At 46.2% G+C, this 25,551-nt stretch overlaps 1 protein-coding gene across 2 annotated transcripts; it reads left to right on the forward strand.

Annotated features, from left to right (window-relative positions):
* The first annotated feature begins 2,010 nt into the window (after positions 1-2,010).
* On the forward strand, positions 2,011-25,033 carry SNX1 (sorting nexin 1). 2 transcript variants are annotated; one of them, XM_028706139.2, is made up of 15 exons: positions 2,012-2,178; positions 5,823-5,925; positions 7,503-7,639; positions 8,147-8,213; positions 11,222-11,265; positions 12,727-12,868; positions 13,657-13,735; positions 15,080-15,155; positions 18,815-18,928; positions 19,197-19,290; positions 20,287-20,492; positions 21,755-21,898; positions 22,226-22,306; positions 24,062-24,133; positions 24,591-25,033. In XM_028706139.2, the coding sequence occupies exons 1-15, from the start codon at positions 2,059-2,061 to the stop codon at positions 24,639-24,641; spliced, it is 1,530 nt and encodes a 509-aa protein (XP_028561972.2). In that variant the 5' UTR covers positions 2,012-2,058; the 3' UTR covers positions 24,642-25,033. The 2 variants fall into 2 exon arrangements, with proteins under 2 accessions (XP_028561973.2, XP_028561972.2); XM_028706140.2 differs by lacking the exon at positions 22,226-22,306 and having other exon boundaries at positions 2,011-2,178.
* The last annotated feature ends 518 nt before the right edge of the window (positions 25,034-25,551 follow it).

A 25,551-nucleotide genomic window follows, 5' to 3' on the forward strand; every position in this document is an offset into this window, starting at 1 on the left:
TTCTGTTAGAGCCAACCACCACTAGAGAATTTCCTTTGCCAGCTAAAAGGCAAGCCTATCAGCTAACTTCATAATGGGATGAAGTAGCTAAAAAGGTAAAGGTAAAGGTACCCCTGCCCGTACGGGCCAGTCTTGACAGACTCTGGGGTTGTGCGCCCATCTCACTCCAGAGGCCGGGGGCCAGCGCTGTCCGGAGACACTTCCGGGTCACGTGGCCAGCGTGACATTGCTGCTCTGGCGAGCCAGAGCCGCACACGGAAACGCTGTTTACCTTCCCGCTATAAAGCGGTCCCTATTTATCTACTTGCACCCGGGGGTGCTTTCGAACTGCTAGGTTGGCAGGCGCTGGGACCGAACGACGGGAGCGCACCCCGCCGCGGGGATTCGAACCGCCGACCTGATGATCGGCAAGCCCTAGGCGCTGAGGCTTTTACCCACAGCGCCACCTGCTATACTGCTGTAAATAACCTAGGGTTCTAGTGTTACCAAGTACTAGATCAATAAAGATTAAATCTCGTGTCTAGCATGGCAACAGTTTAGTGGGATCAAATGCTGCTTTATATAACAAAAGGCCTGAAAACAGTATTTGGCAATCTGCAAAGCTAGGGTGGAATAAAATTCCCTTCTACTCTTCCCACCCCCTACACCCCGCTCTGCCCCATATCTCTTATTTGTAGATATGAGAAGAGGCAGACTAGCAATCAAATCCTAGACTAATACAACACATAAAATACTATTGATTTATAAAATGCATTTATGCATACCGTGTAGTGGTTAGAATCTCAGACTAGGACCTGGGAGACCAGCATTCAAATCCCGCCTCTGCCATGAAGCTCACTGCATGACTGGGCCAGTCAGTCTCTCTGCCTAACCTACCTGGCAATGTTGTTGGGATTAAATGGGACCATGTATGCCACCTTGAACTCTTTGGGTGAGGGATACAGTGTGCATTATCAGGAGTGCCAACTTGAATAAAATACTGTAGGGGGGCTCAGGTAATTAGTCACATGATGCAGTGCACACACTATTTGAATGGGAATGCCTATTAACTGGGTGGGAGTGGCCCCCTCAAATATTTTATTGTGGGGTCCGAAGCCCCTATGGCCCCTACGTGCATTATACAAAGTAGCAAAGCGCAGTCAAATTTGTACATTCATAAGTTTGTGTGTAGGGGACGCGGGTGGCGCTGTGGTCTAAACCACAGAACCTAGGGCTTGCCGATCAGAAGGTCGGTGGTTCGAATCCGTGCGACGGGGCGAGTTCCTGTTGCTTGGTCCCAGCTCCTGCCAACCTAGCAGTTTGAAAGCACGTCAAAATGCAAGTAGATAAATAGGTACCGCTCCAGCGGGAAGGTAAACTGCATTTCTGTGCGCTGCTCTGGTGCGCCAGAAGCGGCTTAGTCATGCTGGCCACATGACCCAGAAGCTGTCTGCGGACAAACGCTGGCTCCCTCGGCCAATAAAGCGAGATGAGCGCCGCAACCTCAGAGTCGGCCACGACTGGACCTAATGGTCAGGGGTACATTACCTTTTTAAGTTTGTGTGTGCATGTGACAAATTCGGGAGGGGCCATCCCGTTAGATTGTAATACACCGCTTTTTTGGGGGGAATCCCCCCTAACCGCCCCACCCTGTCCTGTATTTTGCCAGAACCAGGTGGCAACCCTACACGACGGAAGAGGCAGGAAAAGCAAGGCGGAGCCAGCTGCCCAGCCCCAGGCATGCGTCTACTCGGGAGTAAGCCCCCCGCTCAATTCCACGGAAGCCAAGCGAGGTGAGACCAGGCGTGGGCGAGGAGGATGCCAAGAGGCCACGCCCTGCTCCTCGCTCCCGCGCCCCCTCCCCGCGCTCCGATTGGCTGCCCACCTCCGTCCCCCTCTCCCCCCTCCTCACTCTTTCCCAGGGGCGGCTCCGGCTCCGCCCCTTTTTTCCCTCTCCGAGGCCCCGCCCCCTCGTCCTGGCGCCGCCGCGGGCTCCCCTCTCCCCATAAGCCGCCTGTTGCCGCTTCCGGCGGGGCTGTGCGGGAGCCGGAAGTGGCCTCCGCGGGTGGCGGCGGCGACATGGCGTCGGGAGGCTCCCCTGTGGACCGGCTGCCTCCGCCTTTCCCCGCGGCGGAGCCTGCGGGCGTCCCGGAGGCGGGCAGCGACTCGGACGGGGAGGACATTTTCACCGGCAGCTCCGTGAGTGGCTTCCTCAGGGGGGGCGCCCTCCCTCCCTCCCCCTGCTGGGACCCCCACCACCAGAACCCCCGCCTTGTCAGGCGTCGCCTTGAGAAGTTTCTGCGGACTTGGCGAGGAGGGGCCACGGCGGGTCCGATGCCCCCGTGCATCCTCTCGCCCGAAGCGGAGCCTTGCGGGGTTCAGGGGGGCTTTGCTACCCCGGAAATCGTGTGTGTGTGTAGCAGAAAATATGAAAAATAAATTTAAGGAACCGCAGAAAGAGGGAGGGGGAGGGAGTCAAGTTTCGAAAGGTTAAGATGACTGTAAACTCATTGAAACGCATAAATCTGAAAATCATAATTATATATATATATTATGAGAAATTGTGTGTGTAGGATTGCAAACTTAAGGGCAGTGCAAGCTTTCGGAAACGGGCTGCAAACTGCCCACTTCTTTAGTTTCCACGAAGTTGTTCAGCAAGGGTGTGGGTGTATCTTTCCGTGCATTCGAGTGGGAAGGTGCGGTTGGTCTGCTTGTGTTGTTTTCGTCGTGCATTTTGTGTTGTGCTTTTGTGTCGTAAGGCGCCCTGTGACCTTCCAGTGAAAGATGGTGTACGAATTCCATAAAGAATCATACATGTGGGGCTGGAAAGGCTAAATGGCGAATATCTTACCCATTTCCCCTCCCCCTTTCTGTATAGGTACCTGCCTTCGGTGGGTAGCCCATTTATGCAGTCTTCCTGTACTCTGTTCCTTGAAGATGTGTTATGATAAACCTGGTGGCATTTAAAGTGCCACAAGGTTCTTTACTGGTTTTCCTGCAATAGAGTGGGGCATGGCTTCCTCTCAGAATGCTGCAGATTGATTGATTGTAAGGATATGGTGATGGGAAATCAAATCTTGGGTGTATGTTATGAATCTGTTGCATGGTGGAGGCTTGGAAGCAGTTTAAATCTAGAACATAAAATCATCTTTGCCCCCTCCTTTGGTTGGGCTGGAGGTCCTACCAGTGTTGACTGTTTGATCAAAGTTCTAGACTTGGGTTGAGTTCAGGTCTAGCTTTCAATCCCCAGTTTTGTCCATTGCAGCAAAGCAGCCCCCTAATATGTTACCTCTCTGTAGCTACTTAATCTATCATCTTTTCTCTGTTTCATAGCCTTTCTTTGCTAATAAGACTTCATAGGAGGCTCTCTAAATCCCATGCTGCATAAGTGCATATATTTTGTATTGTTCCTGAGAGTTGCTGCTACTGCTTGTCTTAAAATGAATTTTGTTTACTTTGAGGCTTGTTTTATGTTACACTTCTTCGGGAATACTAGGTCATACACTTGATTAGTCTTTAAACACTCGCATCCCAAGTCAGTGGTATGTTTTCCACTGAACAGTTACCCTCTCCATTAGTCTGAAAGGACTTGAATTTACTTTATGGTTAATTGCTCAAAAGGAAGATAACTTTAATCTACTGTCCTCAAAAGGATAACTTTAATCTACTGATTCACATTCTTACCGTTGCTGATTATGGCAATTTTTACCTGTTCTTATCAACAACATCCTGAAAAGCCTTTCTTACTGCATGCAAAAAAACCTGTGCCCATGTTCATTCAACCATCCTTTGACCAGTCCTGGGGATGTTCATCATGTGATGGAATATAATTGATGTGATGGAAAAAGTTTGGTGCAATTAAGTTTTTAGCAAAATTGTCCTATCCTGATTCCTTTTTTAGAAGATTACTGCTACCAAACTTAAGTTAATGCGAAGGGAACTTGTAAACTGCAAACAGGGCATGGAATTCTGCTTGAGGAGCCCCTTTTTTGCAGTGGATGCCCTATCTTATCTAGATGCAGCTAACTGTTGGCTAAGAGTCATAGTTAGTCAATGTTTACCAGGTCTTATGTTTCCAGAAAGAAATGTTTCTTTCAGGTAACAGTCTGTGTGATAAACTGCAAAACCTAAAAAGTGAATGGCTTTGAGATACCTACATAAAAAGAGATGAACTTGAAATTCAGATTCCTGGTAAGGGGATGAGGAAGAACTCTGTGGCACCAATTGACTGGAAAGAATCAGTAAGCATGATGCCGGAAGTTGCTCAATCTCTGTAGAAATCATGCAAAAATTGCAAAATTTCACCAAAATGACTAGAGCTGTTGGAAACCAATACTCTGCTCAGTATTGGTAACTTTCTAAGAATTCTCCATGGATAATAGTATATCTACTTCTGATCTAATTCCCCGCCCCCTACAGTACCATATTTCTAGCTCTTACTGATACAGAAATGCAAGTACCAAAGCAGAAGAATGGACTAAGGCTCACAACACTGTATTTTGGGGAACAATACAGCCTTATTTAACTGTAGGGCCGTATGTAGGGCCGCATGGTGACACCTGGCTTGAGAGCAGTACATGTGAAAAGGATCTAGGAGTCTTGGTTGACCACAAACTTGACATGAGCCAACAGTGTGACGCGGCAGCTAAAAAAGCCAATGCAATTCTGGGCTGCATCAATAGGAGTATAGCATCTAGATCAAGGGAAGTAATAGTGCCACTGTATTCTGCTCTGGTCAGACCTCACCTGGAGTACTGTGTCCAGTTCTGGGCACCACAGTTCAAGAAGGACACTGACAAACTGGAACGTGTCCAGAGGAGGGCAACCAAAATGGTCAAAGGCCTGGAAACGATGCCTTATGAGGAACGGCTAAGGGAGCTGGGCATGTTTAGCCTGGAGAAGAGGAGGTTAAGGGGTGATATGAGCTGTTCGACAGTGGAATTTGCTGCCAAGGAGTGTGGTGGAGTCTCCTTCTTTGGAGGTCTTTAAGCAGAGGCTTGACAACCATATGTCAGGAGTGCTCTGATGGTGTTTCCTGCTTGGCAGGGGGTTGGCCCTTGTGGTCTATTCCAACTCTATGATTCTATGTTGCCATAAGCTGTGCCTTTTCATACAGAATAAAAGGGTGCAGAAACTTGCAGCCTCAAACTTCCAATCAAGTTTCTGCAACTTAGAACTTCAGGGAGCGCATGAAACATAAGAACTTCTTCTGAAGCAGTATGGCTCTGGGAGAGCTGCAGGGGACTGAAGCCTTCCAAGGATTTGTTTGTCGTCAGCAAGCCTTGCTCCTGCAGCTCATTGCTCTGGCAACAAAGAGTCTGACTTCTAGCCTCAACAGCTCTGTCCATGGTGCCTCTTGGGTCTGTGACCCTGTTCATGCTGCTCTTTTATTTATTTATTTTGAAATTAGCAACTCAGCCGTGCAAACAGTGTCAGTGCTGTCTCCAGATACCAGAGCATTGTGTCTTCAGAAAGCTGTTGGGAAACAGTGGGCCTTTATAAGCCAGCACTACAATGACAGAATAGTGTAAAATGCACCAGTGTATGTATTATTAATTCTGCCCCAAATAAACTTTTTTGACTTCTATTCTTCATAGCTGCTGAGAAGAAACATACTTAATGTACTGAAATGGGAAGGGGTTTTTATTTAAATAAGGGTTTGCAAAAACGTTGGGTTTGCAAAATAACTTTACCTTTGGTAAAGTTGGCAGAGTTTTGTGAAACCCATGGCATCCATGTGACTGAAGGCATGCAATATATTTTTTCAGTCTTCTGTGGGCATATACTTCAATAACAGATTTAACTTTGTAACATGTATAATAACTGTTATCTGTTCTTCTTAGAGCAAGCCAATGTCGCCTAAGAAAGAGTCGCCTGTACCAGTAAGAACTACCTCCACAGAAAATGGTGTTCAGGAGGAACAGGATGATCAGGACCTATTCGCAGGTATGCCTTCTTACCAGGTGTGATGGTGTAAGTTCTTAAGAAAGCATGCACTGCTGTGGATTCTCCAGTTGCACAGGAGAAGAGGTGCTTTGTGTTAAGGTGTTACAAAGTTGCTAGAAACAACACCTTGACTTTGCAAGCAAGCCTGTCTGCAGATACTCTTCTGCTAAAACCCATGTAGCAGTTACAGCAGTCTTTTGCTGTTAACCCTTTTGCAGAAATGGGGCTTTAGATCTCTCCTATAGAAAATCTCTGGACACGAGCTCAAAAGTTGTGCTGTAGTGGCACTACAGATCAAGAAATCTCCACTTTGAATTTTGCTTTTACCAGAAGCTCAAATAGGTGATCTCAGCCTCCATGCCCTCATCTGCAACATGGGGTGGGTGGGGAGTAATAATACAGCGTTATCTTACATGGTTGTAAGACTTACAGCATAGCGCATGTGAACATTTGTATGAACATTTATATGAACGCTAAGTAGATAATATTAGATGGTGATAATATTAGACACGTAAATCTGAGCCAAGGAGGATCATTGGAGATTTAAAACCAGGTAGAGTATTTAACTAGCTGAAAGCTAGTTGGAACAAATGTGTGGTATTTCTAATTCTGGTAATTCTACATGTTCAAATTAGGACAGTTTTGTGATAATTGCATGTTCTCCAAGGAGTGTGCTTATGCCCAGGCTAGTAGCTGCTCTGTGTTTAGGTTAATTAAAGGAAGTGAAATTAGCAGGCCCTCAAGTCTTTGTACTAAACTATACTTGAAACATGAAAGCTCCCAAACAGGAAACCCAACCACCTCATCTGCCGTACGTGTGCCTAGATATGTCCCTAGGTCCGGACCACAATTTACATGTGTTCCTCTTCTTTTTAAACTGACAACTGGCCATTTGTTTTCAGATAGTTTGGGAACTGATGGGAACTGTTTGCTAACAAGATGAAGTTTATGCAAAATGAAGTTTATTCTTGTTTTGGTATTTTGAAAAAGTCAATAAAACAAGTTCGGAGAAGAAAACAAAGTTTATACATAACCTAAATGACAGCTTTCAGGTGGCTTCTCAGTGCAGTCCTGACCTCTACTGCTGAAGGCTGCATACTTCTGGATGACCGTTGTTTGGACCTGCAGGAGGGGAGATTGCTGTTGCTCTCAGGTCCGGGTTGCAGTCTTCCTTGGGGCATCTGGGTAGCCACTGTGAGAACAGGATACTGAACTAAATGGACCATTGGCCTGATCCAGGGGGCTATTATGTTCTTATGGTATGCAGTATGACTTAGGCAATTATTTCACCATAAATCTATCCAGAAAGAGCAGGAATTGGTGTTGTGGCCTAGTACAGAGAAGGAGTGCAGCAGAGTTATAGTTACATATTTATATTCCTTGATCAGATTTGATTGCCAAAGATTACGGCAAATCTCTAACTTGAATGCCTGCCACACAGGCTGGAATTGGGGAGGATAATGTCTAGTAGCTCTTCCTGATACATTTCTTGTGGCCTAGAAAAACTCAACATCTTTCCTGATTTTTTAAGCCATTCCGGTTCTCTGCCCCCAGTTATAAATCTTATCCTCTTTCAGATGCCACTGTAGAATTGTCTCTTGACAGCACACAAAACAACCAGAAGAAAGAGATGGCTACTGTGATCAGCCCTGTCCCTTCTTTAGAGAAAACAGCAAATTTGCCTTCTAAGCCACAGTCAAAAACCTATGAGGAGGTATGTGTTTCTGTGATTGGCTAGTCATATAGTCAGTTATATATTGCATATCAACTGGGAAGGGCGAATTTTGGTGACTATTGTGAATAGCCTGCTACATCTCTAAGCTAGTTTCATACCCACATCTAATATTTAAAATACATATATCCTGCCTTGGAACCTAAAAACTTACAACATTTACTATTTTGTCAATTATATTTAAATATTTTTGGGGGGGGGGACCCTATTGAACCTGACAAATAGAAAAAAACGTACAAAAATGATTTTTTTTAGGAGACAGTAGATTCCATAGAAATGCTTTTGGAGAGGATACTTCAGAGCTGTGGGTACTATGTTAGAAATTATGTTTTTATATATTGAACATGAATGAGCTCTACATGCTGTAGCCTTCAGTCTACCCCCTCTTTTAATATTCACACAATATTTAATATACACACAAATCTGAATATTATACACATCCAGACAGAAGTCCCTGGCTTAACCGACTTGAATGTACTTCTCTTACAGTTGGAAGAAGAGGAACAGGAAGACAAATTTGAACTTTCAGTGGAAGTGAGTGATCCTGAGAAAATTGGTGAGTCACTATGAAATGGAAATTACTTCACATAATTGAAGGGGAAAGCTGCATGGGTATGTGTTTTGCCTTCCGGACTGAGGCAAGGCTGGTAATAAAGTTCTGCTTTCGGTGGTGGAGCTCAGAACTGCACTGATTGAACTGTCAAGCCCCATCACTTACTGTTATGGATCGGCTTCAACACTTTGCTCTTGCTTCTTGCATAGAACGGCAGTGCAAGATTCTGCAAAAGCTTCTTGTTTCTGAAGTTTTTCCTGTTGCCTGAAATGTGATAGAAGAGTACTGTCAAGGGGAAAACTGCATAAATTACTGTGCTAACTTCCCACTCCCCTTCTGTGCCATTGTGGGTGATAGTTGGCTAGTAACAGCATAAATCACCTGGGTCTCTTAACTTGTATATGTTCAAGTGTAATACAGTGGTGCCTCACAAGACGAAATGAATCCGTTCCGCGAGTCTCTTCGTCTTGCGGTTTTTTCGTCTTGCGAAGCACGGCTATTAGCGGCTTAGCGGCTATTAACGGCTTAGCGGCTTTAAGAAAAAGGAAACAAACTCGCAAGAACTCGCAAGACGTTTCGTCTTGCGAAGCAAGCCCATAGGGAAATTCGTCTTGCGGAATGACTCAAAAAACGGAAAACCCTTACGTCTAGCGAGTTTTTCGTCTTGCGAGGCATTCGTCTTGCGGGGCACCACTGTAAGGCTGTACAGTAGGTGCCCATTCTGAGGCTGGATGGTCTCATATATTGTGTTCTTGACCAGAAGCTTAAGGCAATTGTGTTCTGTTACTGCAGGTGCTGAAGTCATTGCTTCGAGCTTGTTTTCCAAGCAACAGATGATCCTTTTAAGTTATACTTTGTGTCTGTTGAGTAATTAATGACCTGAATATTGAGTTTTTAATCTGATTCTATAGAGGCTTTTGACTGATGCACAGCTCTATAGAGGGGTGAAGCAGCAGTACAGCAGTTTGTTCAGCATCATCCCTCTCACTCCTGAATTTCTGTGGTGCTCTTTAAACTGCTCAACATTTTTAAAAGGCTTTGTGTTTTAAAAAGCAACTTGGGCCCTGAATACAAGATCTGGCCTAAGACAATACCTGCACTTCAGCTACTTTTGTGCCCTAATTCCAAAAAATGCTACTTAAATGAGAGACAGCAGTTTGTTGGGAGCTGGTGTACAGGAACCTTAAAATTCAAATGTACACATGGAAGGTGTGCTGGCTTGCACCTTCCTTGCAACTGTTGGCTGAATGCACACGACCGTTCTCCTAAGTCCTGGCTTAATACAATCAACTTCCAATTTGCGGGCATTCAAAGCATGTGCACCATTTTCACCTAGCAACACCAGGAGTTGACTTCTTGGAGAGGAATATTTCAAGACCAGCTGAGATGCAGCTATTTTGCATAATAGATAATTTGGCACGTATCTTTTATTGCAGCTGCACAGATCCTGCAGCTTTTATTACTGGAAATGATTCTGCAAAAAGAATTCTGTATCTATTTATGCTACTTGCTTTTAGACTTTCTATGCTCTGAAAAGCAAGCCGTGTGCAGTGAAGGGATTCTTGGGCCAGCATCCTGTGTGTGTTCTTTTTTTATAAAAAAAATGCCTTCAGTGCCATAACAGCCACTTAATTGTTCCGCCTGGGGCAGATGTGCAGAGCTCTCCCAGATCCTAGCAGTATAACAAGTCACTAATTATTATGTTAGGCTCATCTTTGTAGGAAGTAGAGACAGTACTTGGCACCACTGAGGAGCCACTATTGTGTAAGCTTCAGCTGTCAGCATCCTGTAGCTTGTATGGTTGGATAGCTGAAGGAGACCTCCTGGATCATCTGAACCACCTCCATACATGGGGGATGACTAGCAAGATGGAAAAATACTCAAGTGGGGATTATTTATTCAGTGAAATGGGAAATGTTCAGAATGTTTCAGCCTTAACCGGTTAACTATTTTCTTCTTTGCTTGCTTGCTTGCCAGATCTAACACTCTGTTTTAGTAAACTTTATTTACAGTATTACAAACTACCATGCTTTTCTAAAATCTTCATTGCAAACTTGTTTCTGGAGTCTTCTATGGTTCACACACACACACACACACACACACACACACACACACTCCACAACAAAATCAGCTGATGCGCATATTATTCCAGCAGTAGCCTATTGAATTCCAAATGTTTTTGATATAGGAAACATGAGATGCAGCCCAGAATTCTGCATGCCTTTGTTATAACATCACATGGCTCAGCTTGTGATTCACTCTGCTGCCCGGAAACTTCTCGGCCAGAGCTATTGCTTAACTATCTCACTTTTAAATTGATTCATTGTTTAGTGCATATAACTTTTCACTTCCTGCCATTTTCAGCTTCACATCCCTTTTTCTATACTTGCTAGTTTGGTAAGTTTACGTTCAGCTTCAGGTAAATTGTGTCACCTTGCTAGGCTGAAATATAGTTGCCCAGCCATTATGGAAGTGTGAGTTGTTGCAGGTAATGTAGAATTCAATATTGGAGGATTGTCTTCCTGACAGTTTACCAGAAAGCAAAATTCTAGGGTTTTACCCAGTAGAATAGCATAAGCCCTTTGGGAGCTAAGCAAGACTTCTGGGAAGGTGGATATTGGGCTACACTGCCTATTACAGCTTTTTCCAACCCCGCCCCCCAAAAAAACAACCCTGATTCTTAATTTCTCAAGGTCACTTCATGCCTTGAAATGGTGTGGAGTTCAGTATGCTTCAAATGTGCTTTGAGCACATGTAAACGCCACAATTGCACTAAGAACCTTGCGTAAGGTACACAGGCTAATCCACAGCCATGTGATAAGATCAAAGCTAGTTTGCAATACGTGGCATGACCCTCAAACAATCAGCAGAGATTCTTCAGCTATCCTGGGCAACAGCCTCCGTTAATCAGTTTACCAAGAGCCCACTAGGAGGAGGCATCTCCACAGCTTCAGTATGGCAGTTTGCTAGAGACAACTGAATTTTTCCTTCCTTTCTCCTCCTTTCCATAGGAGATGGTATGAATGCCTATGTGGCCTACAAGGTGTCGACACAGGTATGTCTTACACTCTTTCTTGGTAGCACCAAGTCCAATCAATGCAAAGTTCCTTTCAGTTGGCTTTCTGCTTAAATTGCCTTTCCATTGGTATTGCACTGCAAACCTTGGGTAGTCAATGCACTTTTCAATTGACTGATTACACACCAGTTTCTTGGGGTAGCACATTCAGTCATTTCCCTTCCTACCCTTCCTGTATTGATTGGTGCTGGCCTTACAGGGAAGCAGCAGAGGAATCAGACTCCTGTGGCTTCCAGAGAGTACATTCTGAAGGAAAATACAGAAAACACAGTAAGATGCACCAAAAAGTTCAGAGGAAAGGCCTTCTCCCCACCCCAACCCCCAAACACACACATCAAAGCGTGATATAGAAAAATTGAACTTCTTAATAATAATAAAAATATTTTTGCATGATTGGAAACTATTTTAATAGGGGTGTGCAACCTCTTACACGAGTCTCTTCTTCAGCATGACAGGATTCCAGTTAATGGCTAAGAAATAGAACTTGAATACCTAGTTACACCAGTAGACTGCTCAACTACAGCTTTGCTTTGCTCAGCTGAGGCCAGCTTAAATTTCTGGAGATGAGAGTTAAAGTTCTTTTTTATGCTCGCTTGGTTCTGGGTAAATCTCAGTAAGAGGGAAGCTCCTAACAGAAAGCTTTTCTTAATATTTTTCATGAATATCTCGAAGCGTCTGCTCTGGAATCTTTAGTCACATGCACATTTACTCAGTTTGGTTGATCAGTTAAAAGACAAGGAGTTGGTGAGTTAAATCTGCTCATCCTTTTGCAGCCCAGCCACAGTGCTGGTGGTTTCTGTTTCTAACCTGTTTTTCTCCTGTTCCTGCAAATGAGTAAACATATACTGGGCAGGATCCAAAGAGTTTCATGAGAGTCTTTGCTTCTGAACATAACTTCTTCATGCTGCATAGCAAACCATTTTTACAAGTTTTCTGGGGTGGAGGACAGTTTGATATGGTATACTCAAAGGGAAGCAAAGTGGCAGAAACCAGGTCACAGCCTTATCTCAGTAGAATTATTGTATCCTGACCATGCCTGGGAACCTCTGGAGAGCAGCAGCTTCATCTAAATCATTGTCATTTTGTCTGAGTAAAAAATCAAGAAATATATAATTAATAATGTGAACTGTTCACTACCTTTACTATATATAGTGCCTTTCATATTCTTATGGTACAATCCTAAGTATGTTTTACTCAGAGTTCAGTCCTCTTGTCTTCAAAGCGGTTTACTCCCAGGTACGCAGTCAAAGGACTGCAGCATGTAAAATTCATGCTTGCCAATGTTGTGTGTTTTTCAGTTCTTTCCCCAAAAAAGTGTCTGTGGTGGCAGCGCAGCAGTGGCAAAGAATAGTTCATTTGTAACACATTTGCTTGTGTTTGTAAGATATAACTTGATACAGGATGCTCCATGTTAACGTGATGTCATTGTGTCCTCCTCAGACCACTTTGCCAATGTTCAGGAATAAGCAGTTCTCTGTGAAGAGGAGATTCAGTGACTTCCTAGGCTTGTATGAGAAGCTATCAGAGAAGCACGCACAAAATGGATTCATCGTCCCCCCACCTCCTGAGAAGAGTTTGATAGGTGAGGTTGGTCAGTCGCTCTGCCAGCAACAACTCTGCAGACCTCTGTTCTCTGTTTTCAGTGCATCCTTGTAATTGAGGTGCCCTTGATACTGTGATCTTCACCTTTCCAAGGTTGTTGTTGTTGTTTAGTCGTTTAGTCGTGTCCGACTCTTCGTGACCCCATGGACCAGAGCACGCCAGGCACCTCTGTCCTCCTTTCCAAGGTTATTAACACTTAAAACATACCAATGGACTTTTAAAAGCATAACACTGTGCAACAAGAAAGCATCATCAGCCCACCTTGTCCTTGTGTGCCTTATGTGTGTAATTGTTGGTTGCTCTTTGTTTTGCAGAGAGCGATAAACACATAAGGCATACCTGACTTCCTTCCTAACATTGCATCTCTGATACTGTTGAAGTTTCATTGCCAGCTTCCGTCTGCAGTTCTCTACTACTCTGCTGCAATACTCCGTGTTCCTCACTCAGCCTCTTGTAGCACTTCTGCCTTTGGGCTCTACACAGAATGTCAGAATGTTGTGGCTTTCTATAGAGAGCAATGCCCTTCTGGACACACAGTGTTCATGTGACCTGTGCTGTTGTCATAATGCCTTTCTGGCTCTTTGACTTGCTCTGCAAGGACTGTTGGAGTCATTTGCGCACAGTGCTTGCAGAGTGGAGAGCAGTTTTCTTCACATGGGTGCTCAGGTGCTGCACCGAGGACATGTTTGTCCTATGAAAGCCACAGCGAGAGCAAGCTGAAGGTGCAGCACAGGTACAGCTGACCATATCGCTTCCTTCTTGCTCCAGGAATGACCAAAGTAAAAGTTGGGAAAGAAGATTCTTCCTCCACAGAATTCCTAGAAAAACGTCGAGCTGCCTTGGAAAGGTAATCACTCCATGCATGTAACTGTCTGCCGTAGTTGACCGTTGTCAAAGGCCACGGTAAGCTGTTCACTTGGCCTACTCTGCTATGTTAAACTCTTTACCAAGGAAAAACTGCAATATATGGAGTCAGTTCATTGGTCCCTCTAGCATTCTCTGAATGGCAACAGCTCTCCAAATTCCCAAGCAGAGATCGCTCTGAGCCGCCTTAGCCATATGCCTAGGTGGGGTGATGGAAGTTGCCATTCAAAATATCTGGAGGTCACCAGGTTGGGGTAGGAAGCCATAGAGCTTTAACCCTTCTCCTTTGTGTTGTCAGAGGAGCAAATATCGAAAGCTTTGGAAGAAGTGCCTGAAATAATTCATAATACAAAACACAGCCCCCTTTTCATTCTTGACTTCTGAGGAGAAATCCTCTGACTTCAACCTAATAAAGAAAGTATCTCCTTTGCTTTCAAGCTGATTTTAACAAGGCATGCTTTTTCTTAAAATTCCTCAGGGTCATCATCCTGTGCATTTCCATCAGTTGTAAACCATTCTCTGCAACCATACCTTTTAAAACAAACAAACAAGCCTCTTCTAGCATGATCCTACTAGCTGAAGTTAAATTCTGATAAAAACAGGGGCTGGCAAAGATAATTAAAATCGAAAGCAGGTTCAGGTATCTCTCATTGGATAGGGAAGTGAGAGAGGAAGCAGGCACCGTTCCAGTTCTTGTTCTGCTTTGTTACACTTTCAGTGATGCAGACTGCAAAAGGATCACCTTCCTTTAAGACATCACATGTTTTGCTCTATTACCTTTATCTAGGAGTGTGCCTCTCAAATGAGTTGGAGAGCAAACCTGCTAGCCAGCAGTTTTGCAGAGGCTGCACCCCATAGTCTTTCCCTGAATAAGTTACCTCTCTTGATGTTGGGAGTGGAGATGGCTAGAGCTTGGCTTCTGAAATTCAGCTCCAAAATGTCACCCTTGCACGTCTTGCCTGATGCAGTGCTTTCACCAGTCTCCTGTCTCCTCCGCCAAGAGCAATCACACAGCTCTACTCCATCACCTGATTCTAAACCCAGAATCCTGCTGCTTGCTGTCTAAAGAGCCATTTTCAAGCTGAAACAGGCATCTTGCCCATCATGCCAACCTAAACATCCCTGTCATTCAAGTCTCCTTCTCCATTAACAGCTGCCACTGCACATTCCACACCCTCCTCCCTTGGTTGTGGATCCCGGCAAAATGCAAATTCCACACATTCCAGTTATCCTGAATGTTGTGATGTCAATGTGCATTCCCCGCCCCTTTTTTAAAAAATAAATGCTAAATGAAGGGAGCCTGGCCTCATACTTTCCTCTCCCACAGGTATCTTCAAAGAACAGTCAACCATCCAACCATGCTGCAGGACCCAGATGTCAGGGAATTCTTGGAAAAAGATGAGGTTGGTTTGCTGCCGTACCTGAGTGCACAACACTTGTCTGCAAAGTGTTTCTGCACTTGGGGCCCGGTTTATTTATCTAACATAGTTTATTTGGTAAAACTCTTGAGGAATTTGTTTTGTAGAAGTTCTCAGTTGGAACAAACTTGTACTCTCGGACACATTGGTGAGCTGCAGAGGAGGCAGAAAGGCACAAACCTCTTCTCACAGCTTCTCTGTCAAAACAGAGAAACCACTTGTGTGTTCTCCCTCTGGTCAGCTGCTCTTGGGCCACTCAGTCTTGCAGCAATTTGATGAGCGACATGTGACACCTGATACAGATTGACTGGGACTTACTCCATGCCGCTTCAGACTGTTCTTCCTGGAGTGGGACTGAGGAGTTTCTGATGGCATAGGGATTACTAGATACGTATAACACTGAGGGGGGGGGTTGGTTTTTTTTAATAGTCTTGTGCTCCAGCCCTAAGCTCTTGAGGTCCCTTCCTTATGCAAGCCTTGTGATTCTTTTTTGTCAGTATTCTTTGGGTGGTATTCAGCAAAGTTTACTTGGAGCAGAGCTATTGAAATGACTGGAGCTAACTTAGTTAACTTTCTCCTTTTGCAGTTGTGTAGGGCTAATATGGGACACGGGTGGCGCTGTGGGTTAAACCACAGAGCCTAGGGCTTGCCGATCAGAAGGTCGGCGGTTCAAATCCCTGCTCCTGCCAACCTAGCAGTTCAGAAGCACATCAGAGTGCAAGTAGATAAATAGGTACCGCTCCAGCGGGAAGTTAAACGGTGTTTCTGTGCACTGCTCTGGTTCGCCAAAAGCGGCTTGGTCATGCTGGCCACATGCTGTATGCCGGCTCCCTCGGCAAATAAAGCAAGATGAGCGCCGCAACCCCAGAGTTGTCCGTGACTGGACCTAATGGTCAGGGGTCCCTTTACCTTTACTAAGGCTAATATTAGACACTTCAATGCATAGCATGGCCACAGCTTCTTCTTTTTATTGCTCTCTGTAGTTGTAACCAACTTCTCAGCAAATAGGCCTAGTTTCAATCCTCTGGTTTCGTGCTGAGGCATCACGGCTTGTTTCTGCTTTCCTTGCTCACTGGTTCTGGTGTGAAATTAGGCTTTCCAGTCAATGTGTGGTTTTATGGTAAATTCTCACCACAAAAGTTGCCTAGTTGTATCATGTTCTCCTTTTTTTAAAAAAAGGAAAGCAGGCAAGTTCTAGTCGCTATACACAGTTCACAAATCATAAATAAGTATCCGTATGTTCAGGGAACACTTGGAGTGTGTTCTAGGAATGGGACTGTAACAATATCCCTCCATTGCTTCCAAGTCACGGGCTTGTATTCCTAGCAGCTCCAGAAGCATGATTTATAATTAGGTCTACTGGTTTTACTTGTTTCCCAAAGGCTTCTGGGCCACTTGGGTTTACCTATATACCTGAAGGAGCGTCACCACTCCATCGTTCAGCCTGGACACTGAGGTCCAGCTCCAAGGGCCTTCTGGAGGTTCCATCAATGCAAGAAGTGAAGTTACAGGGAACCAGGCAGAGGGCCTTCTCAGTAGTGGCACCCACCCTATAGAACAGTGTTTCCCAACCTTTTTTGGGCAAAGGCACACTTGTTTCATGAAAAAAATCTCGAGGCACACCACCATTACAGCCCCGTGACGTCAGCGCGCAGCGTCACGCCGGGAGGGACGCACGAAAGTGTAAGTTTCAATTTTTCCCCTCCCCCTTGCCTTCCTTCTGTGCCAACCGCCAAAAAGCCAAGAAAAAAGCCAAGACTTTAGGGCAGCAGGTCGACACGGAAGAAGCTCCTACCTAAGGACAGGTGCGACGGCCGTGTCCTCTTCTGCCACACTTGGCAGCCCTGCCTCACGGTCGTGACTCCCACCCTGATTTCTCCCCGCAGGTCGAGCGGCACAGGCAGCCCAATGTGTCCAGCCCAGACACAAGCCCCGCTTCCCCACTCTAGATCCTGAATGCGACCAAGTGCTCTGGACTCCCGAGCAGGGTGGGAAAGAGGACTCGCATCTGGTAGCCTCCGGGCTCCTCGCCTGCTCGAGGGATGGCATTGCAGGCAAGCTGCCGGCCGTCGCCATCGCCGCCCCCTCATGCGAGTGGACCTGCCCGGAGTGGTGGGCTGGGGGAGGCTCGCTCTCTGTGGGGATGTGGCCCGCACGCGCGGCCCTGCTTCCTCCTGCCCAGGGCTGAGCTCCTTACCCGCGATCTCGGTCTCGTGCACGCGGATCCCACTTATTCTGAAGCTCGCGCCACTAGCCGGGGCTCTCACACCGTGCCAGGGCGAGGCGGCGTGGCCCACTGACGTCATCGCGGCTCGCCGCCGCCCTCGACTTCCCTGTTCCCTCCCCTCCCTCGGGTCGCCGTGGTTACCGAGGACTGCAAGCTGCTCAGGCGAGCGTGGGGCATTAAGTGGGAGAAGGGAAATTAAAATTAAAACTCGCCTGAAGGCCGCCTCTCCGGATATCTTTCGAATTTTTTAATTTTTCCCGCGGCACACCAGGCAACGTCTCGCGGCACACTAGTGTGCCGCGGAACACCGGTTGGGAAACACTGCTATAGAAAACCCTCCCATCAGATGTCAAACAGATAAACAAATATACCACTTTCCATAGACATCTGAAGGCAGCCCTGTATTGGGAAGCTTTTCATGTCTGGCGTATTTTGTGTTCTTTTTTACTCTGTTAGAAGCCACCCAGAGTGGCTGGGTCAACCCAGTCAGATGGATGGGGTACAAGTAATTACTATTACTATTATTGTTACTGGGTTGCATAGGTTGTTCACTGAGGAGACTTACTGGAGGAGGATGCTAAACTTTAGCAGGCAATTGGATCAGATGAGGTCTTGATGCCTTCTTGTACTCTGAGAGGCCTCCTCAGCTGTTGGGCCCAGCTATTATGAAATTGGAAGAGAACAAGACTAGAACCTTATAAGATTTCAAAAGCTACTCCAGTGTCCAGCACAATATGACATGTTAGCAGCTGCACAATAAACCCCTCTTCCCACCTGGTGGTCCATCCCAGCTGACTAGTACGTAGCATGGAAAGAAAACAGCAAGTGGGTCAGGCAGTCACTTTCCAAATCAGGGAACCAGTCCTAGGAGGCAGTTTCTATATGGGAAGAAACACCATTCACAATTGATGGGCCTCGGAGCTCCTTTTCTGTTTTACAAGACACTTTACCTAGTGCAGAATACAGGCTGCTGCTTCCATTTTCTGAACTGTATGGAACTCGGGGATGCTTTCTGCCAAACATTGCTGCCCGCCTCTGTTTGGAATATCTCTGGTACCCATTTATACTTCATGCTTCTTTCATGGCCTCTTAATATAAGACTTCAAGTAGCTCAGTTTGTCAGTGCTGTAGATCAGGGGTAGGCAACCTAAGGCCCGGGGGCTGGATGCAGCCCAATCACCTTCTCAGTCCAGCCTGTGGACGGTCCAGGAATCAGTGTGTTTTTACATGAGAAGAATGTGTCCTTTTATTTAAAATGTATCTCTGGGTTATTTGTGGGGCATAGGAATTCATTCATTTCCCACCCAAAAAAATATAGTCCGGCCCTCCACAAGGTCTGAGGGACAGTGGACTGGCCCACGGCTGAAAAAGGTTGCTGACCCCGGCTGTAGATGATCAAACTTTACTCTCCCTACAGTTGCCACGAGCAGTTGGCACTCAGACCCTGAGTGGAGCTGGACTTCTGAAGATGTTCAACAGAGCTACTGATGCCGTCAGCAAAATGACCATCAAGATGAATGAGTCGGACATCGTAAGTTTTTAACAGCTGTATGTTTGACATTAATGTATTTCTTTGGGGAGTGTTTGTGGAAGTGAATACCTATCTCAGGGGTTGCCAACATGGCGGCTTCCAGATGTTGGCAGACCACAACTTGCACCATCCCCGAGTATACCATGCTAGCTGGGGCTCATGGGAGTTTAACAGCATCCAGAGGGCATCACACTGGCGTTTCTAGGCCTAGCTGGATATCGCATTGACTTCCCTTAAAATGAGACCTTGGTGGTTTTACCTCTTTCAGTGGTTTGAAGAGAAGCTCCAGGAGGTAGAATGTGAGGAGCAGCGCCTGCGGAAGCTACATGCGGTTGTAGAACTGCTAGTTAATCACAGGAAAGGTAACATCACAATTCGCTGTCATGGACTGGTTGGGCACAGGTGGGAGGAACCAGTTGGGGAACCACCAAGCAGAGAAGGCTCAAAGCCCGGGGAGTGGTGGTGGGACAATAATGAGTGGTCAGAGGGAAGAAGACTGAGAAGAGGTAACAGGACGTGGTGAGCTGAGAGGCTGTGGCAGAGAGCAGTCCAGAATCAGAGGCAGAAGCTGGAGCAGGAGAGGTGGGAGGCCAGGAGGCAGAGATGAGTCAGGCTCATGAAGAGTCACAGCTGTCTCCCCCTCCTGCTGCAACAAGCTTCCCCCCATCTCCTAGAACCAGAAGAGGCAGGAAAAGGGCAGAGGAGAAGTTGGATTCATACAGGCACAATCTCTGATTGCTTGGGGGAAACCCTGGAGAGGAGGGCACTTAGGCAGCTGTGAAGAGGTGGGGGCTTTCATTCTCTGCAGCTGATCCACCAGGGATGAGCTCATCATGAGGCCTGATGCTCCGCCACGTTTGTGCAGATCATATTTTTGCTAATAAAGAGTTAACTCCAGCTTGCACGGTGTGATTACTGTGGGCTCGCTCCTGGCACCTGCTTTGTAAAGCTGCAAAACTATGCAAGACTTCTATAGATCTCTGTGTAGCATCTTGAGCATGCTGCAAATCAGGGCTGGGAACATTCGTGCCCATTCCCTTCTGGGCAACCTTCCAGGGGCTGCATGGCAGTGATGGGTAATAGCTACTGAAGGCAAAGAGCTTCCAGGGGCATGGGAGACTGACACGTGGCAAATAGCAACATGCAATTATTGGCATAACATGTGTCAAACTGTAATCCAGGTCCTTACTTTCTGTGGCATCTTCAGTCTCCAGCTGCAGCATACCCCAAAATACCAAACGGTGAGGTGCAGGCCAGTGGATTGTGTAACCAATTGCTGCGTCTCCAACGGTGATCTTTGGCTGGCTTAGTTTCTCACATTTCCTGCTGCACTTAATGCTTTCCGTTCCACCCACCAGAACTGTCGCTGAATACGGCTCAGTTTGCCAAGAGTTTAGCCATGCTGGGGAGTTCAGAGGACAACACCGCCATGTCCCGGGCGCTCTCCCAGCTGGCTGAGGTGGAAGAGAAGATTGAACAGCTGCACCAAGAACAGGCCAACAGTGACTTCTTCCTCCTGGCTGAGCTCCTGAGCGACTACATTCGCCTTCTTTCTGTTGTGAGGGTGAGAATGCCTTGACAAGAAGCTTAAATGTGTTGGTGTGTAATGCCTATGTTCCCAGTCATGGGCTTGAGAGCCCCAGGCCTGCTGCATTCAGAATGCTTTCAGGCCCAGCCCCACTATCTTGAGATATAAACAATAAGTCTGTGCTCTGAATAAACCCAGGTGTGTTGCTGTACACAAGTTAGAACCAGGCAGAGGGCCTTCTCGGTAGCGGCGCCCGCCCTGTGGAATGCCCTCCCATCAGATGTCAAAGAAATAAACAACTATCTGACTTTTAGAAGACATTTGAAGGCAGACCTGTTTAGGGGAGTTTTTAATGTTTGATTCTATTTTTAATATTATGTTGGGAGCCACCCAAAGTGGCTGGGAAAACCCAGCCAGATGGGTGGGGTATAAATAATAAATTATTGTTACTGTTAATTAAATAGCTGCCTTTGCAATGCTACTGTTCTTGACTGGGCTGTTCAGCTAGCTAATATTAGACAAGGGCATTTTAAATTGTCTCTAGCCATTCCCATGATCCCTTCATTCAGATTCCAGAATAGCAATGAGTCTGTGGGTAATCAAAACAACAACTCTCTGCTACTCTGGCATTGATGACTGTGGAACGCCCAGGTCTCATCCTGCTGTTCCACTGTCCACAACATGTGTTGGAGGTGGAGGGGGGGCGCCAATTTTTAATTTTATTTTTCAAATTTATAATACAAAAGCACCAAATTAAAACTAATTTAATACATTTTTCCCCCGAAAACCGGCTTCCCATTCTCTCAGGTATTTCCATTATTTCCCCTGTTAAATGCTGCTTATTTTCCAGATTTATCTCTAATTAACATCCTTTTTTAAGCGAATTTCTCAACCATCAGCTGTACCATTACCGACTCCTGCATATAGATAAAACAAAAGTATATCAGATAACAACAAGTGAGGTTATAGTAATTTAAATCTTTCATTTTTCTTTCTAAGTTTCGCATAACTGCATTTTCTTATCCCTGAAGGTTACTGTCCTCTGCCTGCTTGCACAGTCGTTCCCACAGAATCTTTCCTTTTCCATCTTAATTCATATGCAAACTCAATTCTTACCAGCCTCCCAAGGCCATTTCTTACATCCCACTGAAGATGCAGCATTTACAGCCGGCCATTGTCTCAGAAGTGTACAATGCGCTGGAGGGTCTTTTGATGCTCTGATTTAACCCGTTGTTGTGTGTGGTGTTGCCTGGTGGAGGAGAGACTCGTTCTGAAGGTGTGCCCTTCCCTTCCAACAGGGTGCCTTTGACCAGCGCATGAAGACTTGGCAACGCTGGCAGGATGCCCAGATCATGCTGCAGAAGAAACGAGAAACGGAGGCTCGGCTGCTGTGGGCCAACAAACCCGACAAGCTTCAGCAAGCCAAAGAGGAGATCTCAGAGGTGAGAGGGACACCCAAACCTGACAGGTCTCCTCTCTCCATCCCTGTTGGTGTGTATCTCCCTATCCTAATAAGCCCCGAGGAACTCAGAAGGGTTATATGAACCAAATCTTCATCTGTAAGCAAGGAGAGATGGCGTAGTTCTTTCAGAGATGAGCCCCTCCAGTTAGTGGGGAAACCCGATGATTTTAACAAAAGCCTTATCTTTATATATCTGCTTACATGGCTGTTCTAGGGTGTTAAAACGTGTAGTGCCAAGTTGTGTGTAATGAAGATGTACACACACACTTCTGCATCATGACAATCTGTCCTTTTCACATTTCTGCAGTGGGAATCTCGTGTGACGCAATATGAGCGAGACTTTGAACGAATATCTGCAGTTCTCCGGAAGGAGGTGTTGCGGTTTGAGGTATAGAACTTGCATTAAGCGCATTGGAACCCCTTTAACTTGACAGTTTAACACGGGGCTGGCAGACAGGGGGCCTGGTTTCCTACCACTCTGAACTGAGATATTGCTGGGTGGGGGAAGTTGAGAAGTCTCATAACTAGGTTTGACTTGGATGCTGCTTTCATTGCCCTTAATTTGGTAAACTTTGCCCTAAAGCAGATACACAGTACTTGGTAGTCTCTGTGTCAAGGAAATCGTAAAGATTTGGATATGACTGAATGCTTTAACATGAAGGTTTCAGCTTCCATTGCAAAGCAGCTCCAAGAAATGCTGGTCAGTCTTCCTGTGACAGCTTGTGAGACTGGGCTGCAGGTATTTAGGTGGCTTCAGAATCTAGCGTGAAACAGACCTGTTGGCTCGATTTTGCTGGGCAAAACTGTGCAACAGGAGTGGGCAGCAGCTAGGTGTGAATCTGTTGTTGGATCTTTTGGTGATTCTGCAGTAGATAAGCCAAGGTTTTTGGTTTAAGTTTAGCAGGAGCAACAGCAAAAAGCCTTTTTCTAGATTGAGCTGCTTTAAAAGAACAGCACTGCTTTTGGGAGAAGCTGGTATAGATGTTGCCGTGTAAGTTCTGAACTTCAATAAAAAGGTAAAGGGACCCCTGACCATTAGGTCCAGTCATGGACGACTCTGGGTTTGCGGCACTCATCTCGCTTTATTGGCCGAGGGAGCCGGCGTACAGCTTCCGGGTCATGTGGCCAGCATGACTAAGCCGCTTCTAGCCAACCAGAGTTTACCTTCCCGCTGGAGCACTACCTATTTATCTACTTGCACTCTGATGTGCTTTCGAACTGCTAGGTGGGCAGGAGCTGGGACCAGGCAACAGGAGCTCACCCCGTCATGGGGATTCGAACCACCGACCACCTGATCAGCAAGCCCTAGGCTCTGTGGTTTAACCCACAGCGGCACCCGTGTCCCTGGTTCTGAGCTTCAGTACTAGTACTAAAAACCAGTTCCTATTCAGGCACCCTGCTAGTTCTAAGTACATATCTGCCTCCTTAACTAATTGCTGTTGTGCACCTGCCTTTGGTGCAAGGTTCTGGTTAGAAATAAGGTAGATCTGCAAACCATATGTCTGCCTGTTCCTGCTGCTCAAAACAGTTATCAAAGTTCTGTTAAAAGGTAAAGGTACCCCTGCCCGTACGGGCCAGTCTTGCCAGACTCTAGGGTTGTGCACTCATCTCACTCTATAGGCCGGGAGCCAGCGCTGTCCGCAGACACTTCCGGGTCACGTGGCCAGCGTGACATCACTGCTCTGGCAAGCCAGCGCAGCACACGGAACACCGTTTACCTTCCCGCTAGTAAGCGGTCCCTATTTATCTACTTGCACCCGAAGGTGCTTTCGAACTGCTAGGTTGGCAGGCGCTGGGACCGAACGACAGGAGTGCACCCCGCCGCAGGGATTCGAACCGCCGATCTTTCGATCGGCAAGTCCTAGGTGCTGAGGCTTTAACCCACAGCGCCACCTGCGTCCCCAAAGTTCTGTTACAGGAAGATAATTTCTGTGGCATCGTGGGGATTGATTGGTTTTGTGGCATCAATAGGCAAAGCTTGTTTCTGTTTGTTTAATTGGGCATGCAGCTGTCTACAAAGCAGGATGCCTTCAGTATTAAGCCGAATCCTAGTGCCTGATGTCTCATAAGAGACTTGCTACAATCTCCTGTTGGGAGGGTTAAGTCTTCATTATTTTTATTCTTTTACATCCTTTGTCTACAGAAAGAGAAAACAAAAGATTTCAAAACTCATGTGACCAAATACCTGGAGACGCTGTTACATTCGCAGCAACAGGTGAGGGAGCAATCAGCCATATACATCTTCCCTTGACTTTCATCATTTGCCGGCTATTTATCCCAGGAGACACCTTGCAGAACAACGCAACCCAGTGAAATGCTCATCTGTCTCGTTAGAGTTGCCCTGCTTTTGCTCCTATCCAGTGCATAATGCAAGTGGGGTCCCATATGAGAACGAAATCCAGTGGACCACAAAGTATAGCTGCCCTGTGGCCCTTCAAAACAGACTCTCTCCAGTGCATTACACAAGGCAGAGCACAGCTGTATGTTCTTGCCTGAAGAAAGATGTCCCAGCAGCTTGCAGGGCCATGTTGATTACTCACTTAAAAAAATTAAGGAAGGCAACAAAGCCCTTCATTGGGTGGTAAAAGGGGGTGGCGTTACTAGATACTTTTAGATGAGCAGTTCTGTTTTCCTTTGCTGACATTTCCTCCTCTTTCTTGTGTCCTGTGCAGTTTGTGAAGTACTGGGATGCATTCCTACCGGAGGCAAAGGCCATCTCCTAACCAGGCCAAGCAAACTCATGCAACCTGGACTGATTCTGCCTTTACTACATTATACCTCTTGGCCTTTCAGATGGATCCTGCAGAGCTGATAGACTCCACAAGCAAAGCAGCAGTTTCCCCAGCTAGTAACTCTTCTTCTAACTGTATATTTTTTCATTTAGGTTCACATATATATATACACACACACACACAAACACACACACACACATATATATATTTTCCTATTGAAGAGACTAGTCCCCTGCTTAACAAGCCAAGACCCGCTATAGGGAGCGGAGAATGGGCAGGGGTTATTGTGTATTTTTTGGACTTTGGTATTGGGCCCAGGAATGCTTCCTGTGACTCCTGTGGTGCCATGACGACTATGTAATAAAACTTAAAATCAGGGCTAATCTGTTTCTTATTTCTGCATTGTGGTAGCTCCTGGCAAGGAGGTGCAATGGAGCAAATGTTACTATCGACTGAATAGCTGTGTTCTGGGGAAAGCAATCATCTACCTGTCGTTTGGTGCCACAAGCAAACCCCTGGCATTCTGCAGCAGGAGCTGGCAGGAGCCTTCAAATGGCTCGTGCTTTGTTGATGGTGTGTGTGAATTGTGAATATTCAGTCTTACGTACTTTTCAGTCTACCTACACTTTCCCCTTTTCTCTGCATCCACCAGCCTCATTTTATCACAGGCTGAAAACTCTCCAAACCTTGCATGCACTTCTAGCGCAAGAGCGGCTTCTACCTGAGCAGCTTGTTTTGAGAGGCTCACTGTTGGAATCAATCCTGGCGCTTTGGGGAAGAGCCATAGCTCAGTGGCAAAACAGATGCCTTGCGTGCAGACGGTCCCCTGGTTCCATCCCCAGTAACATCTCCGGGTAAGGCTGGGAAGGTCCTCTTTGGAGACATTACTGAGCTAAATTAA

The sequence above is a fragment of the Podarcis muralis genome, chromosome 14 (assembly GCF_964188315.1).
Source record: "Podarcis muralis chromosome 14, rPodMur119.hap1.1, whole genome shotgun sequence".
NCBI lineage: Eukaryota > Metazoa > Chordata > Lepidosauria > Squamata > Lacertidae > Podarcis > Podarcis muralis.

Excerpts from the sequence above, each read along its gene's own strand:
- SNX1 (XM_028706139.2), top strand. The coding sequence starts at position 2,059 with ATGGCGTCGGGAGGCTCCCCTGTGGACCGGCTGCCTCCGCCTTTCCCC. Across the intron at positions 12,869-13,656 it reads TCCTGAGAAGAGTTTGATAG|GAATGACCAAAGTAAAAGTT; the intron begins GTGAGGTTGGTC and ends TTCTTGCTCCAG. Across the intron at positions 21,899-22,225 it reads CCAAAGAGGAGATCTCAGAG|TGGGAATCTCGTGTGACGCA; the intron begins GTGAGAGGGACA and ends ACATTTCTGCAG.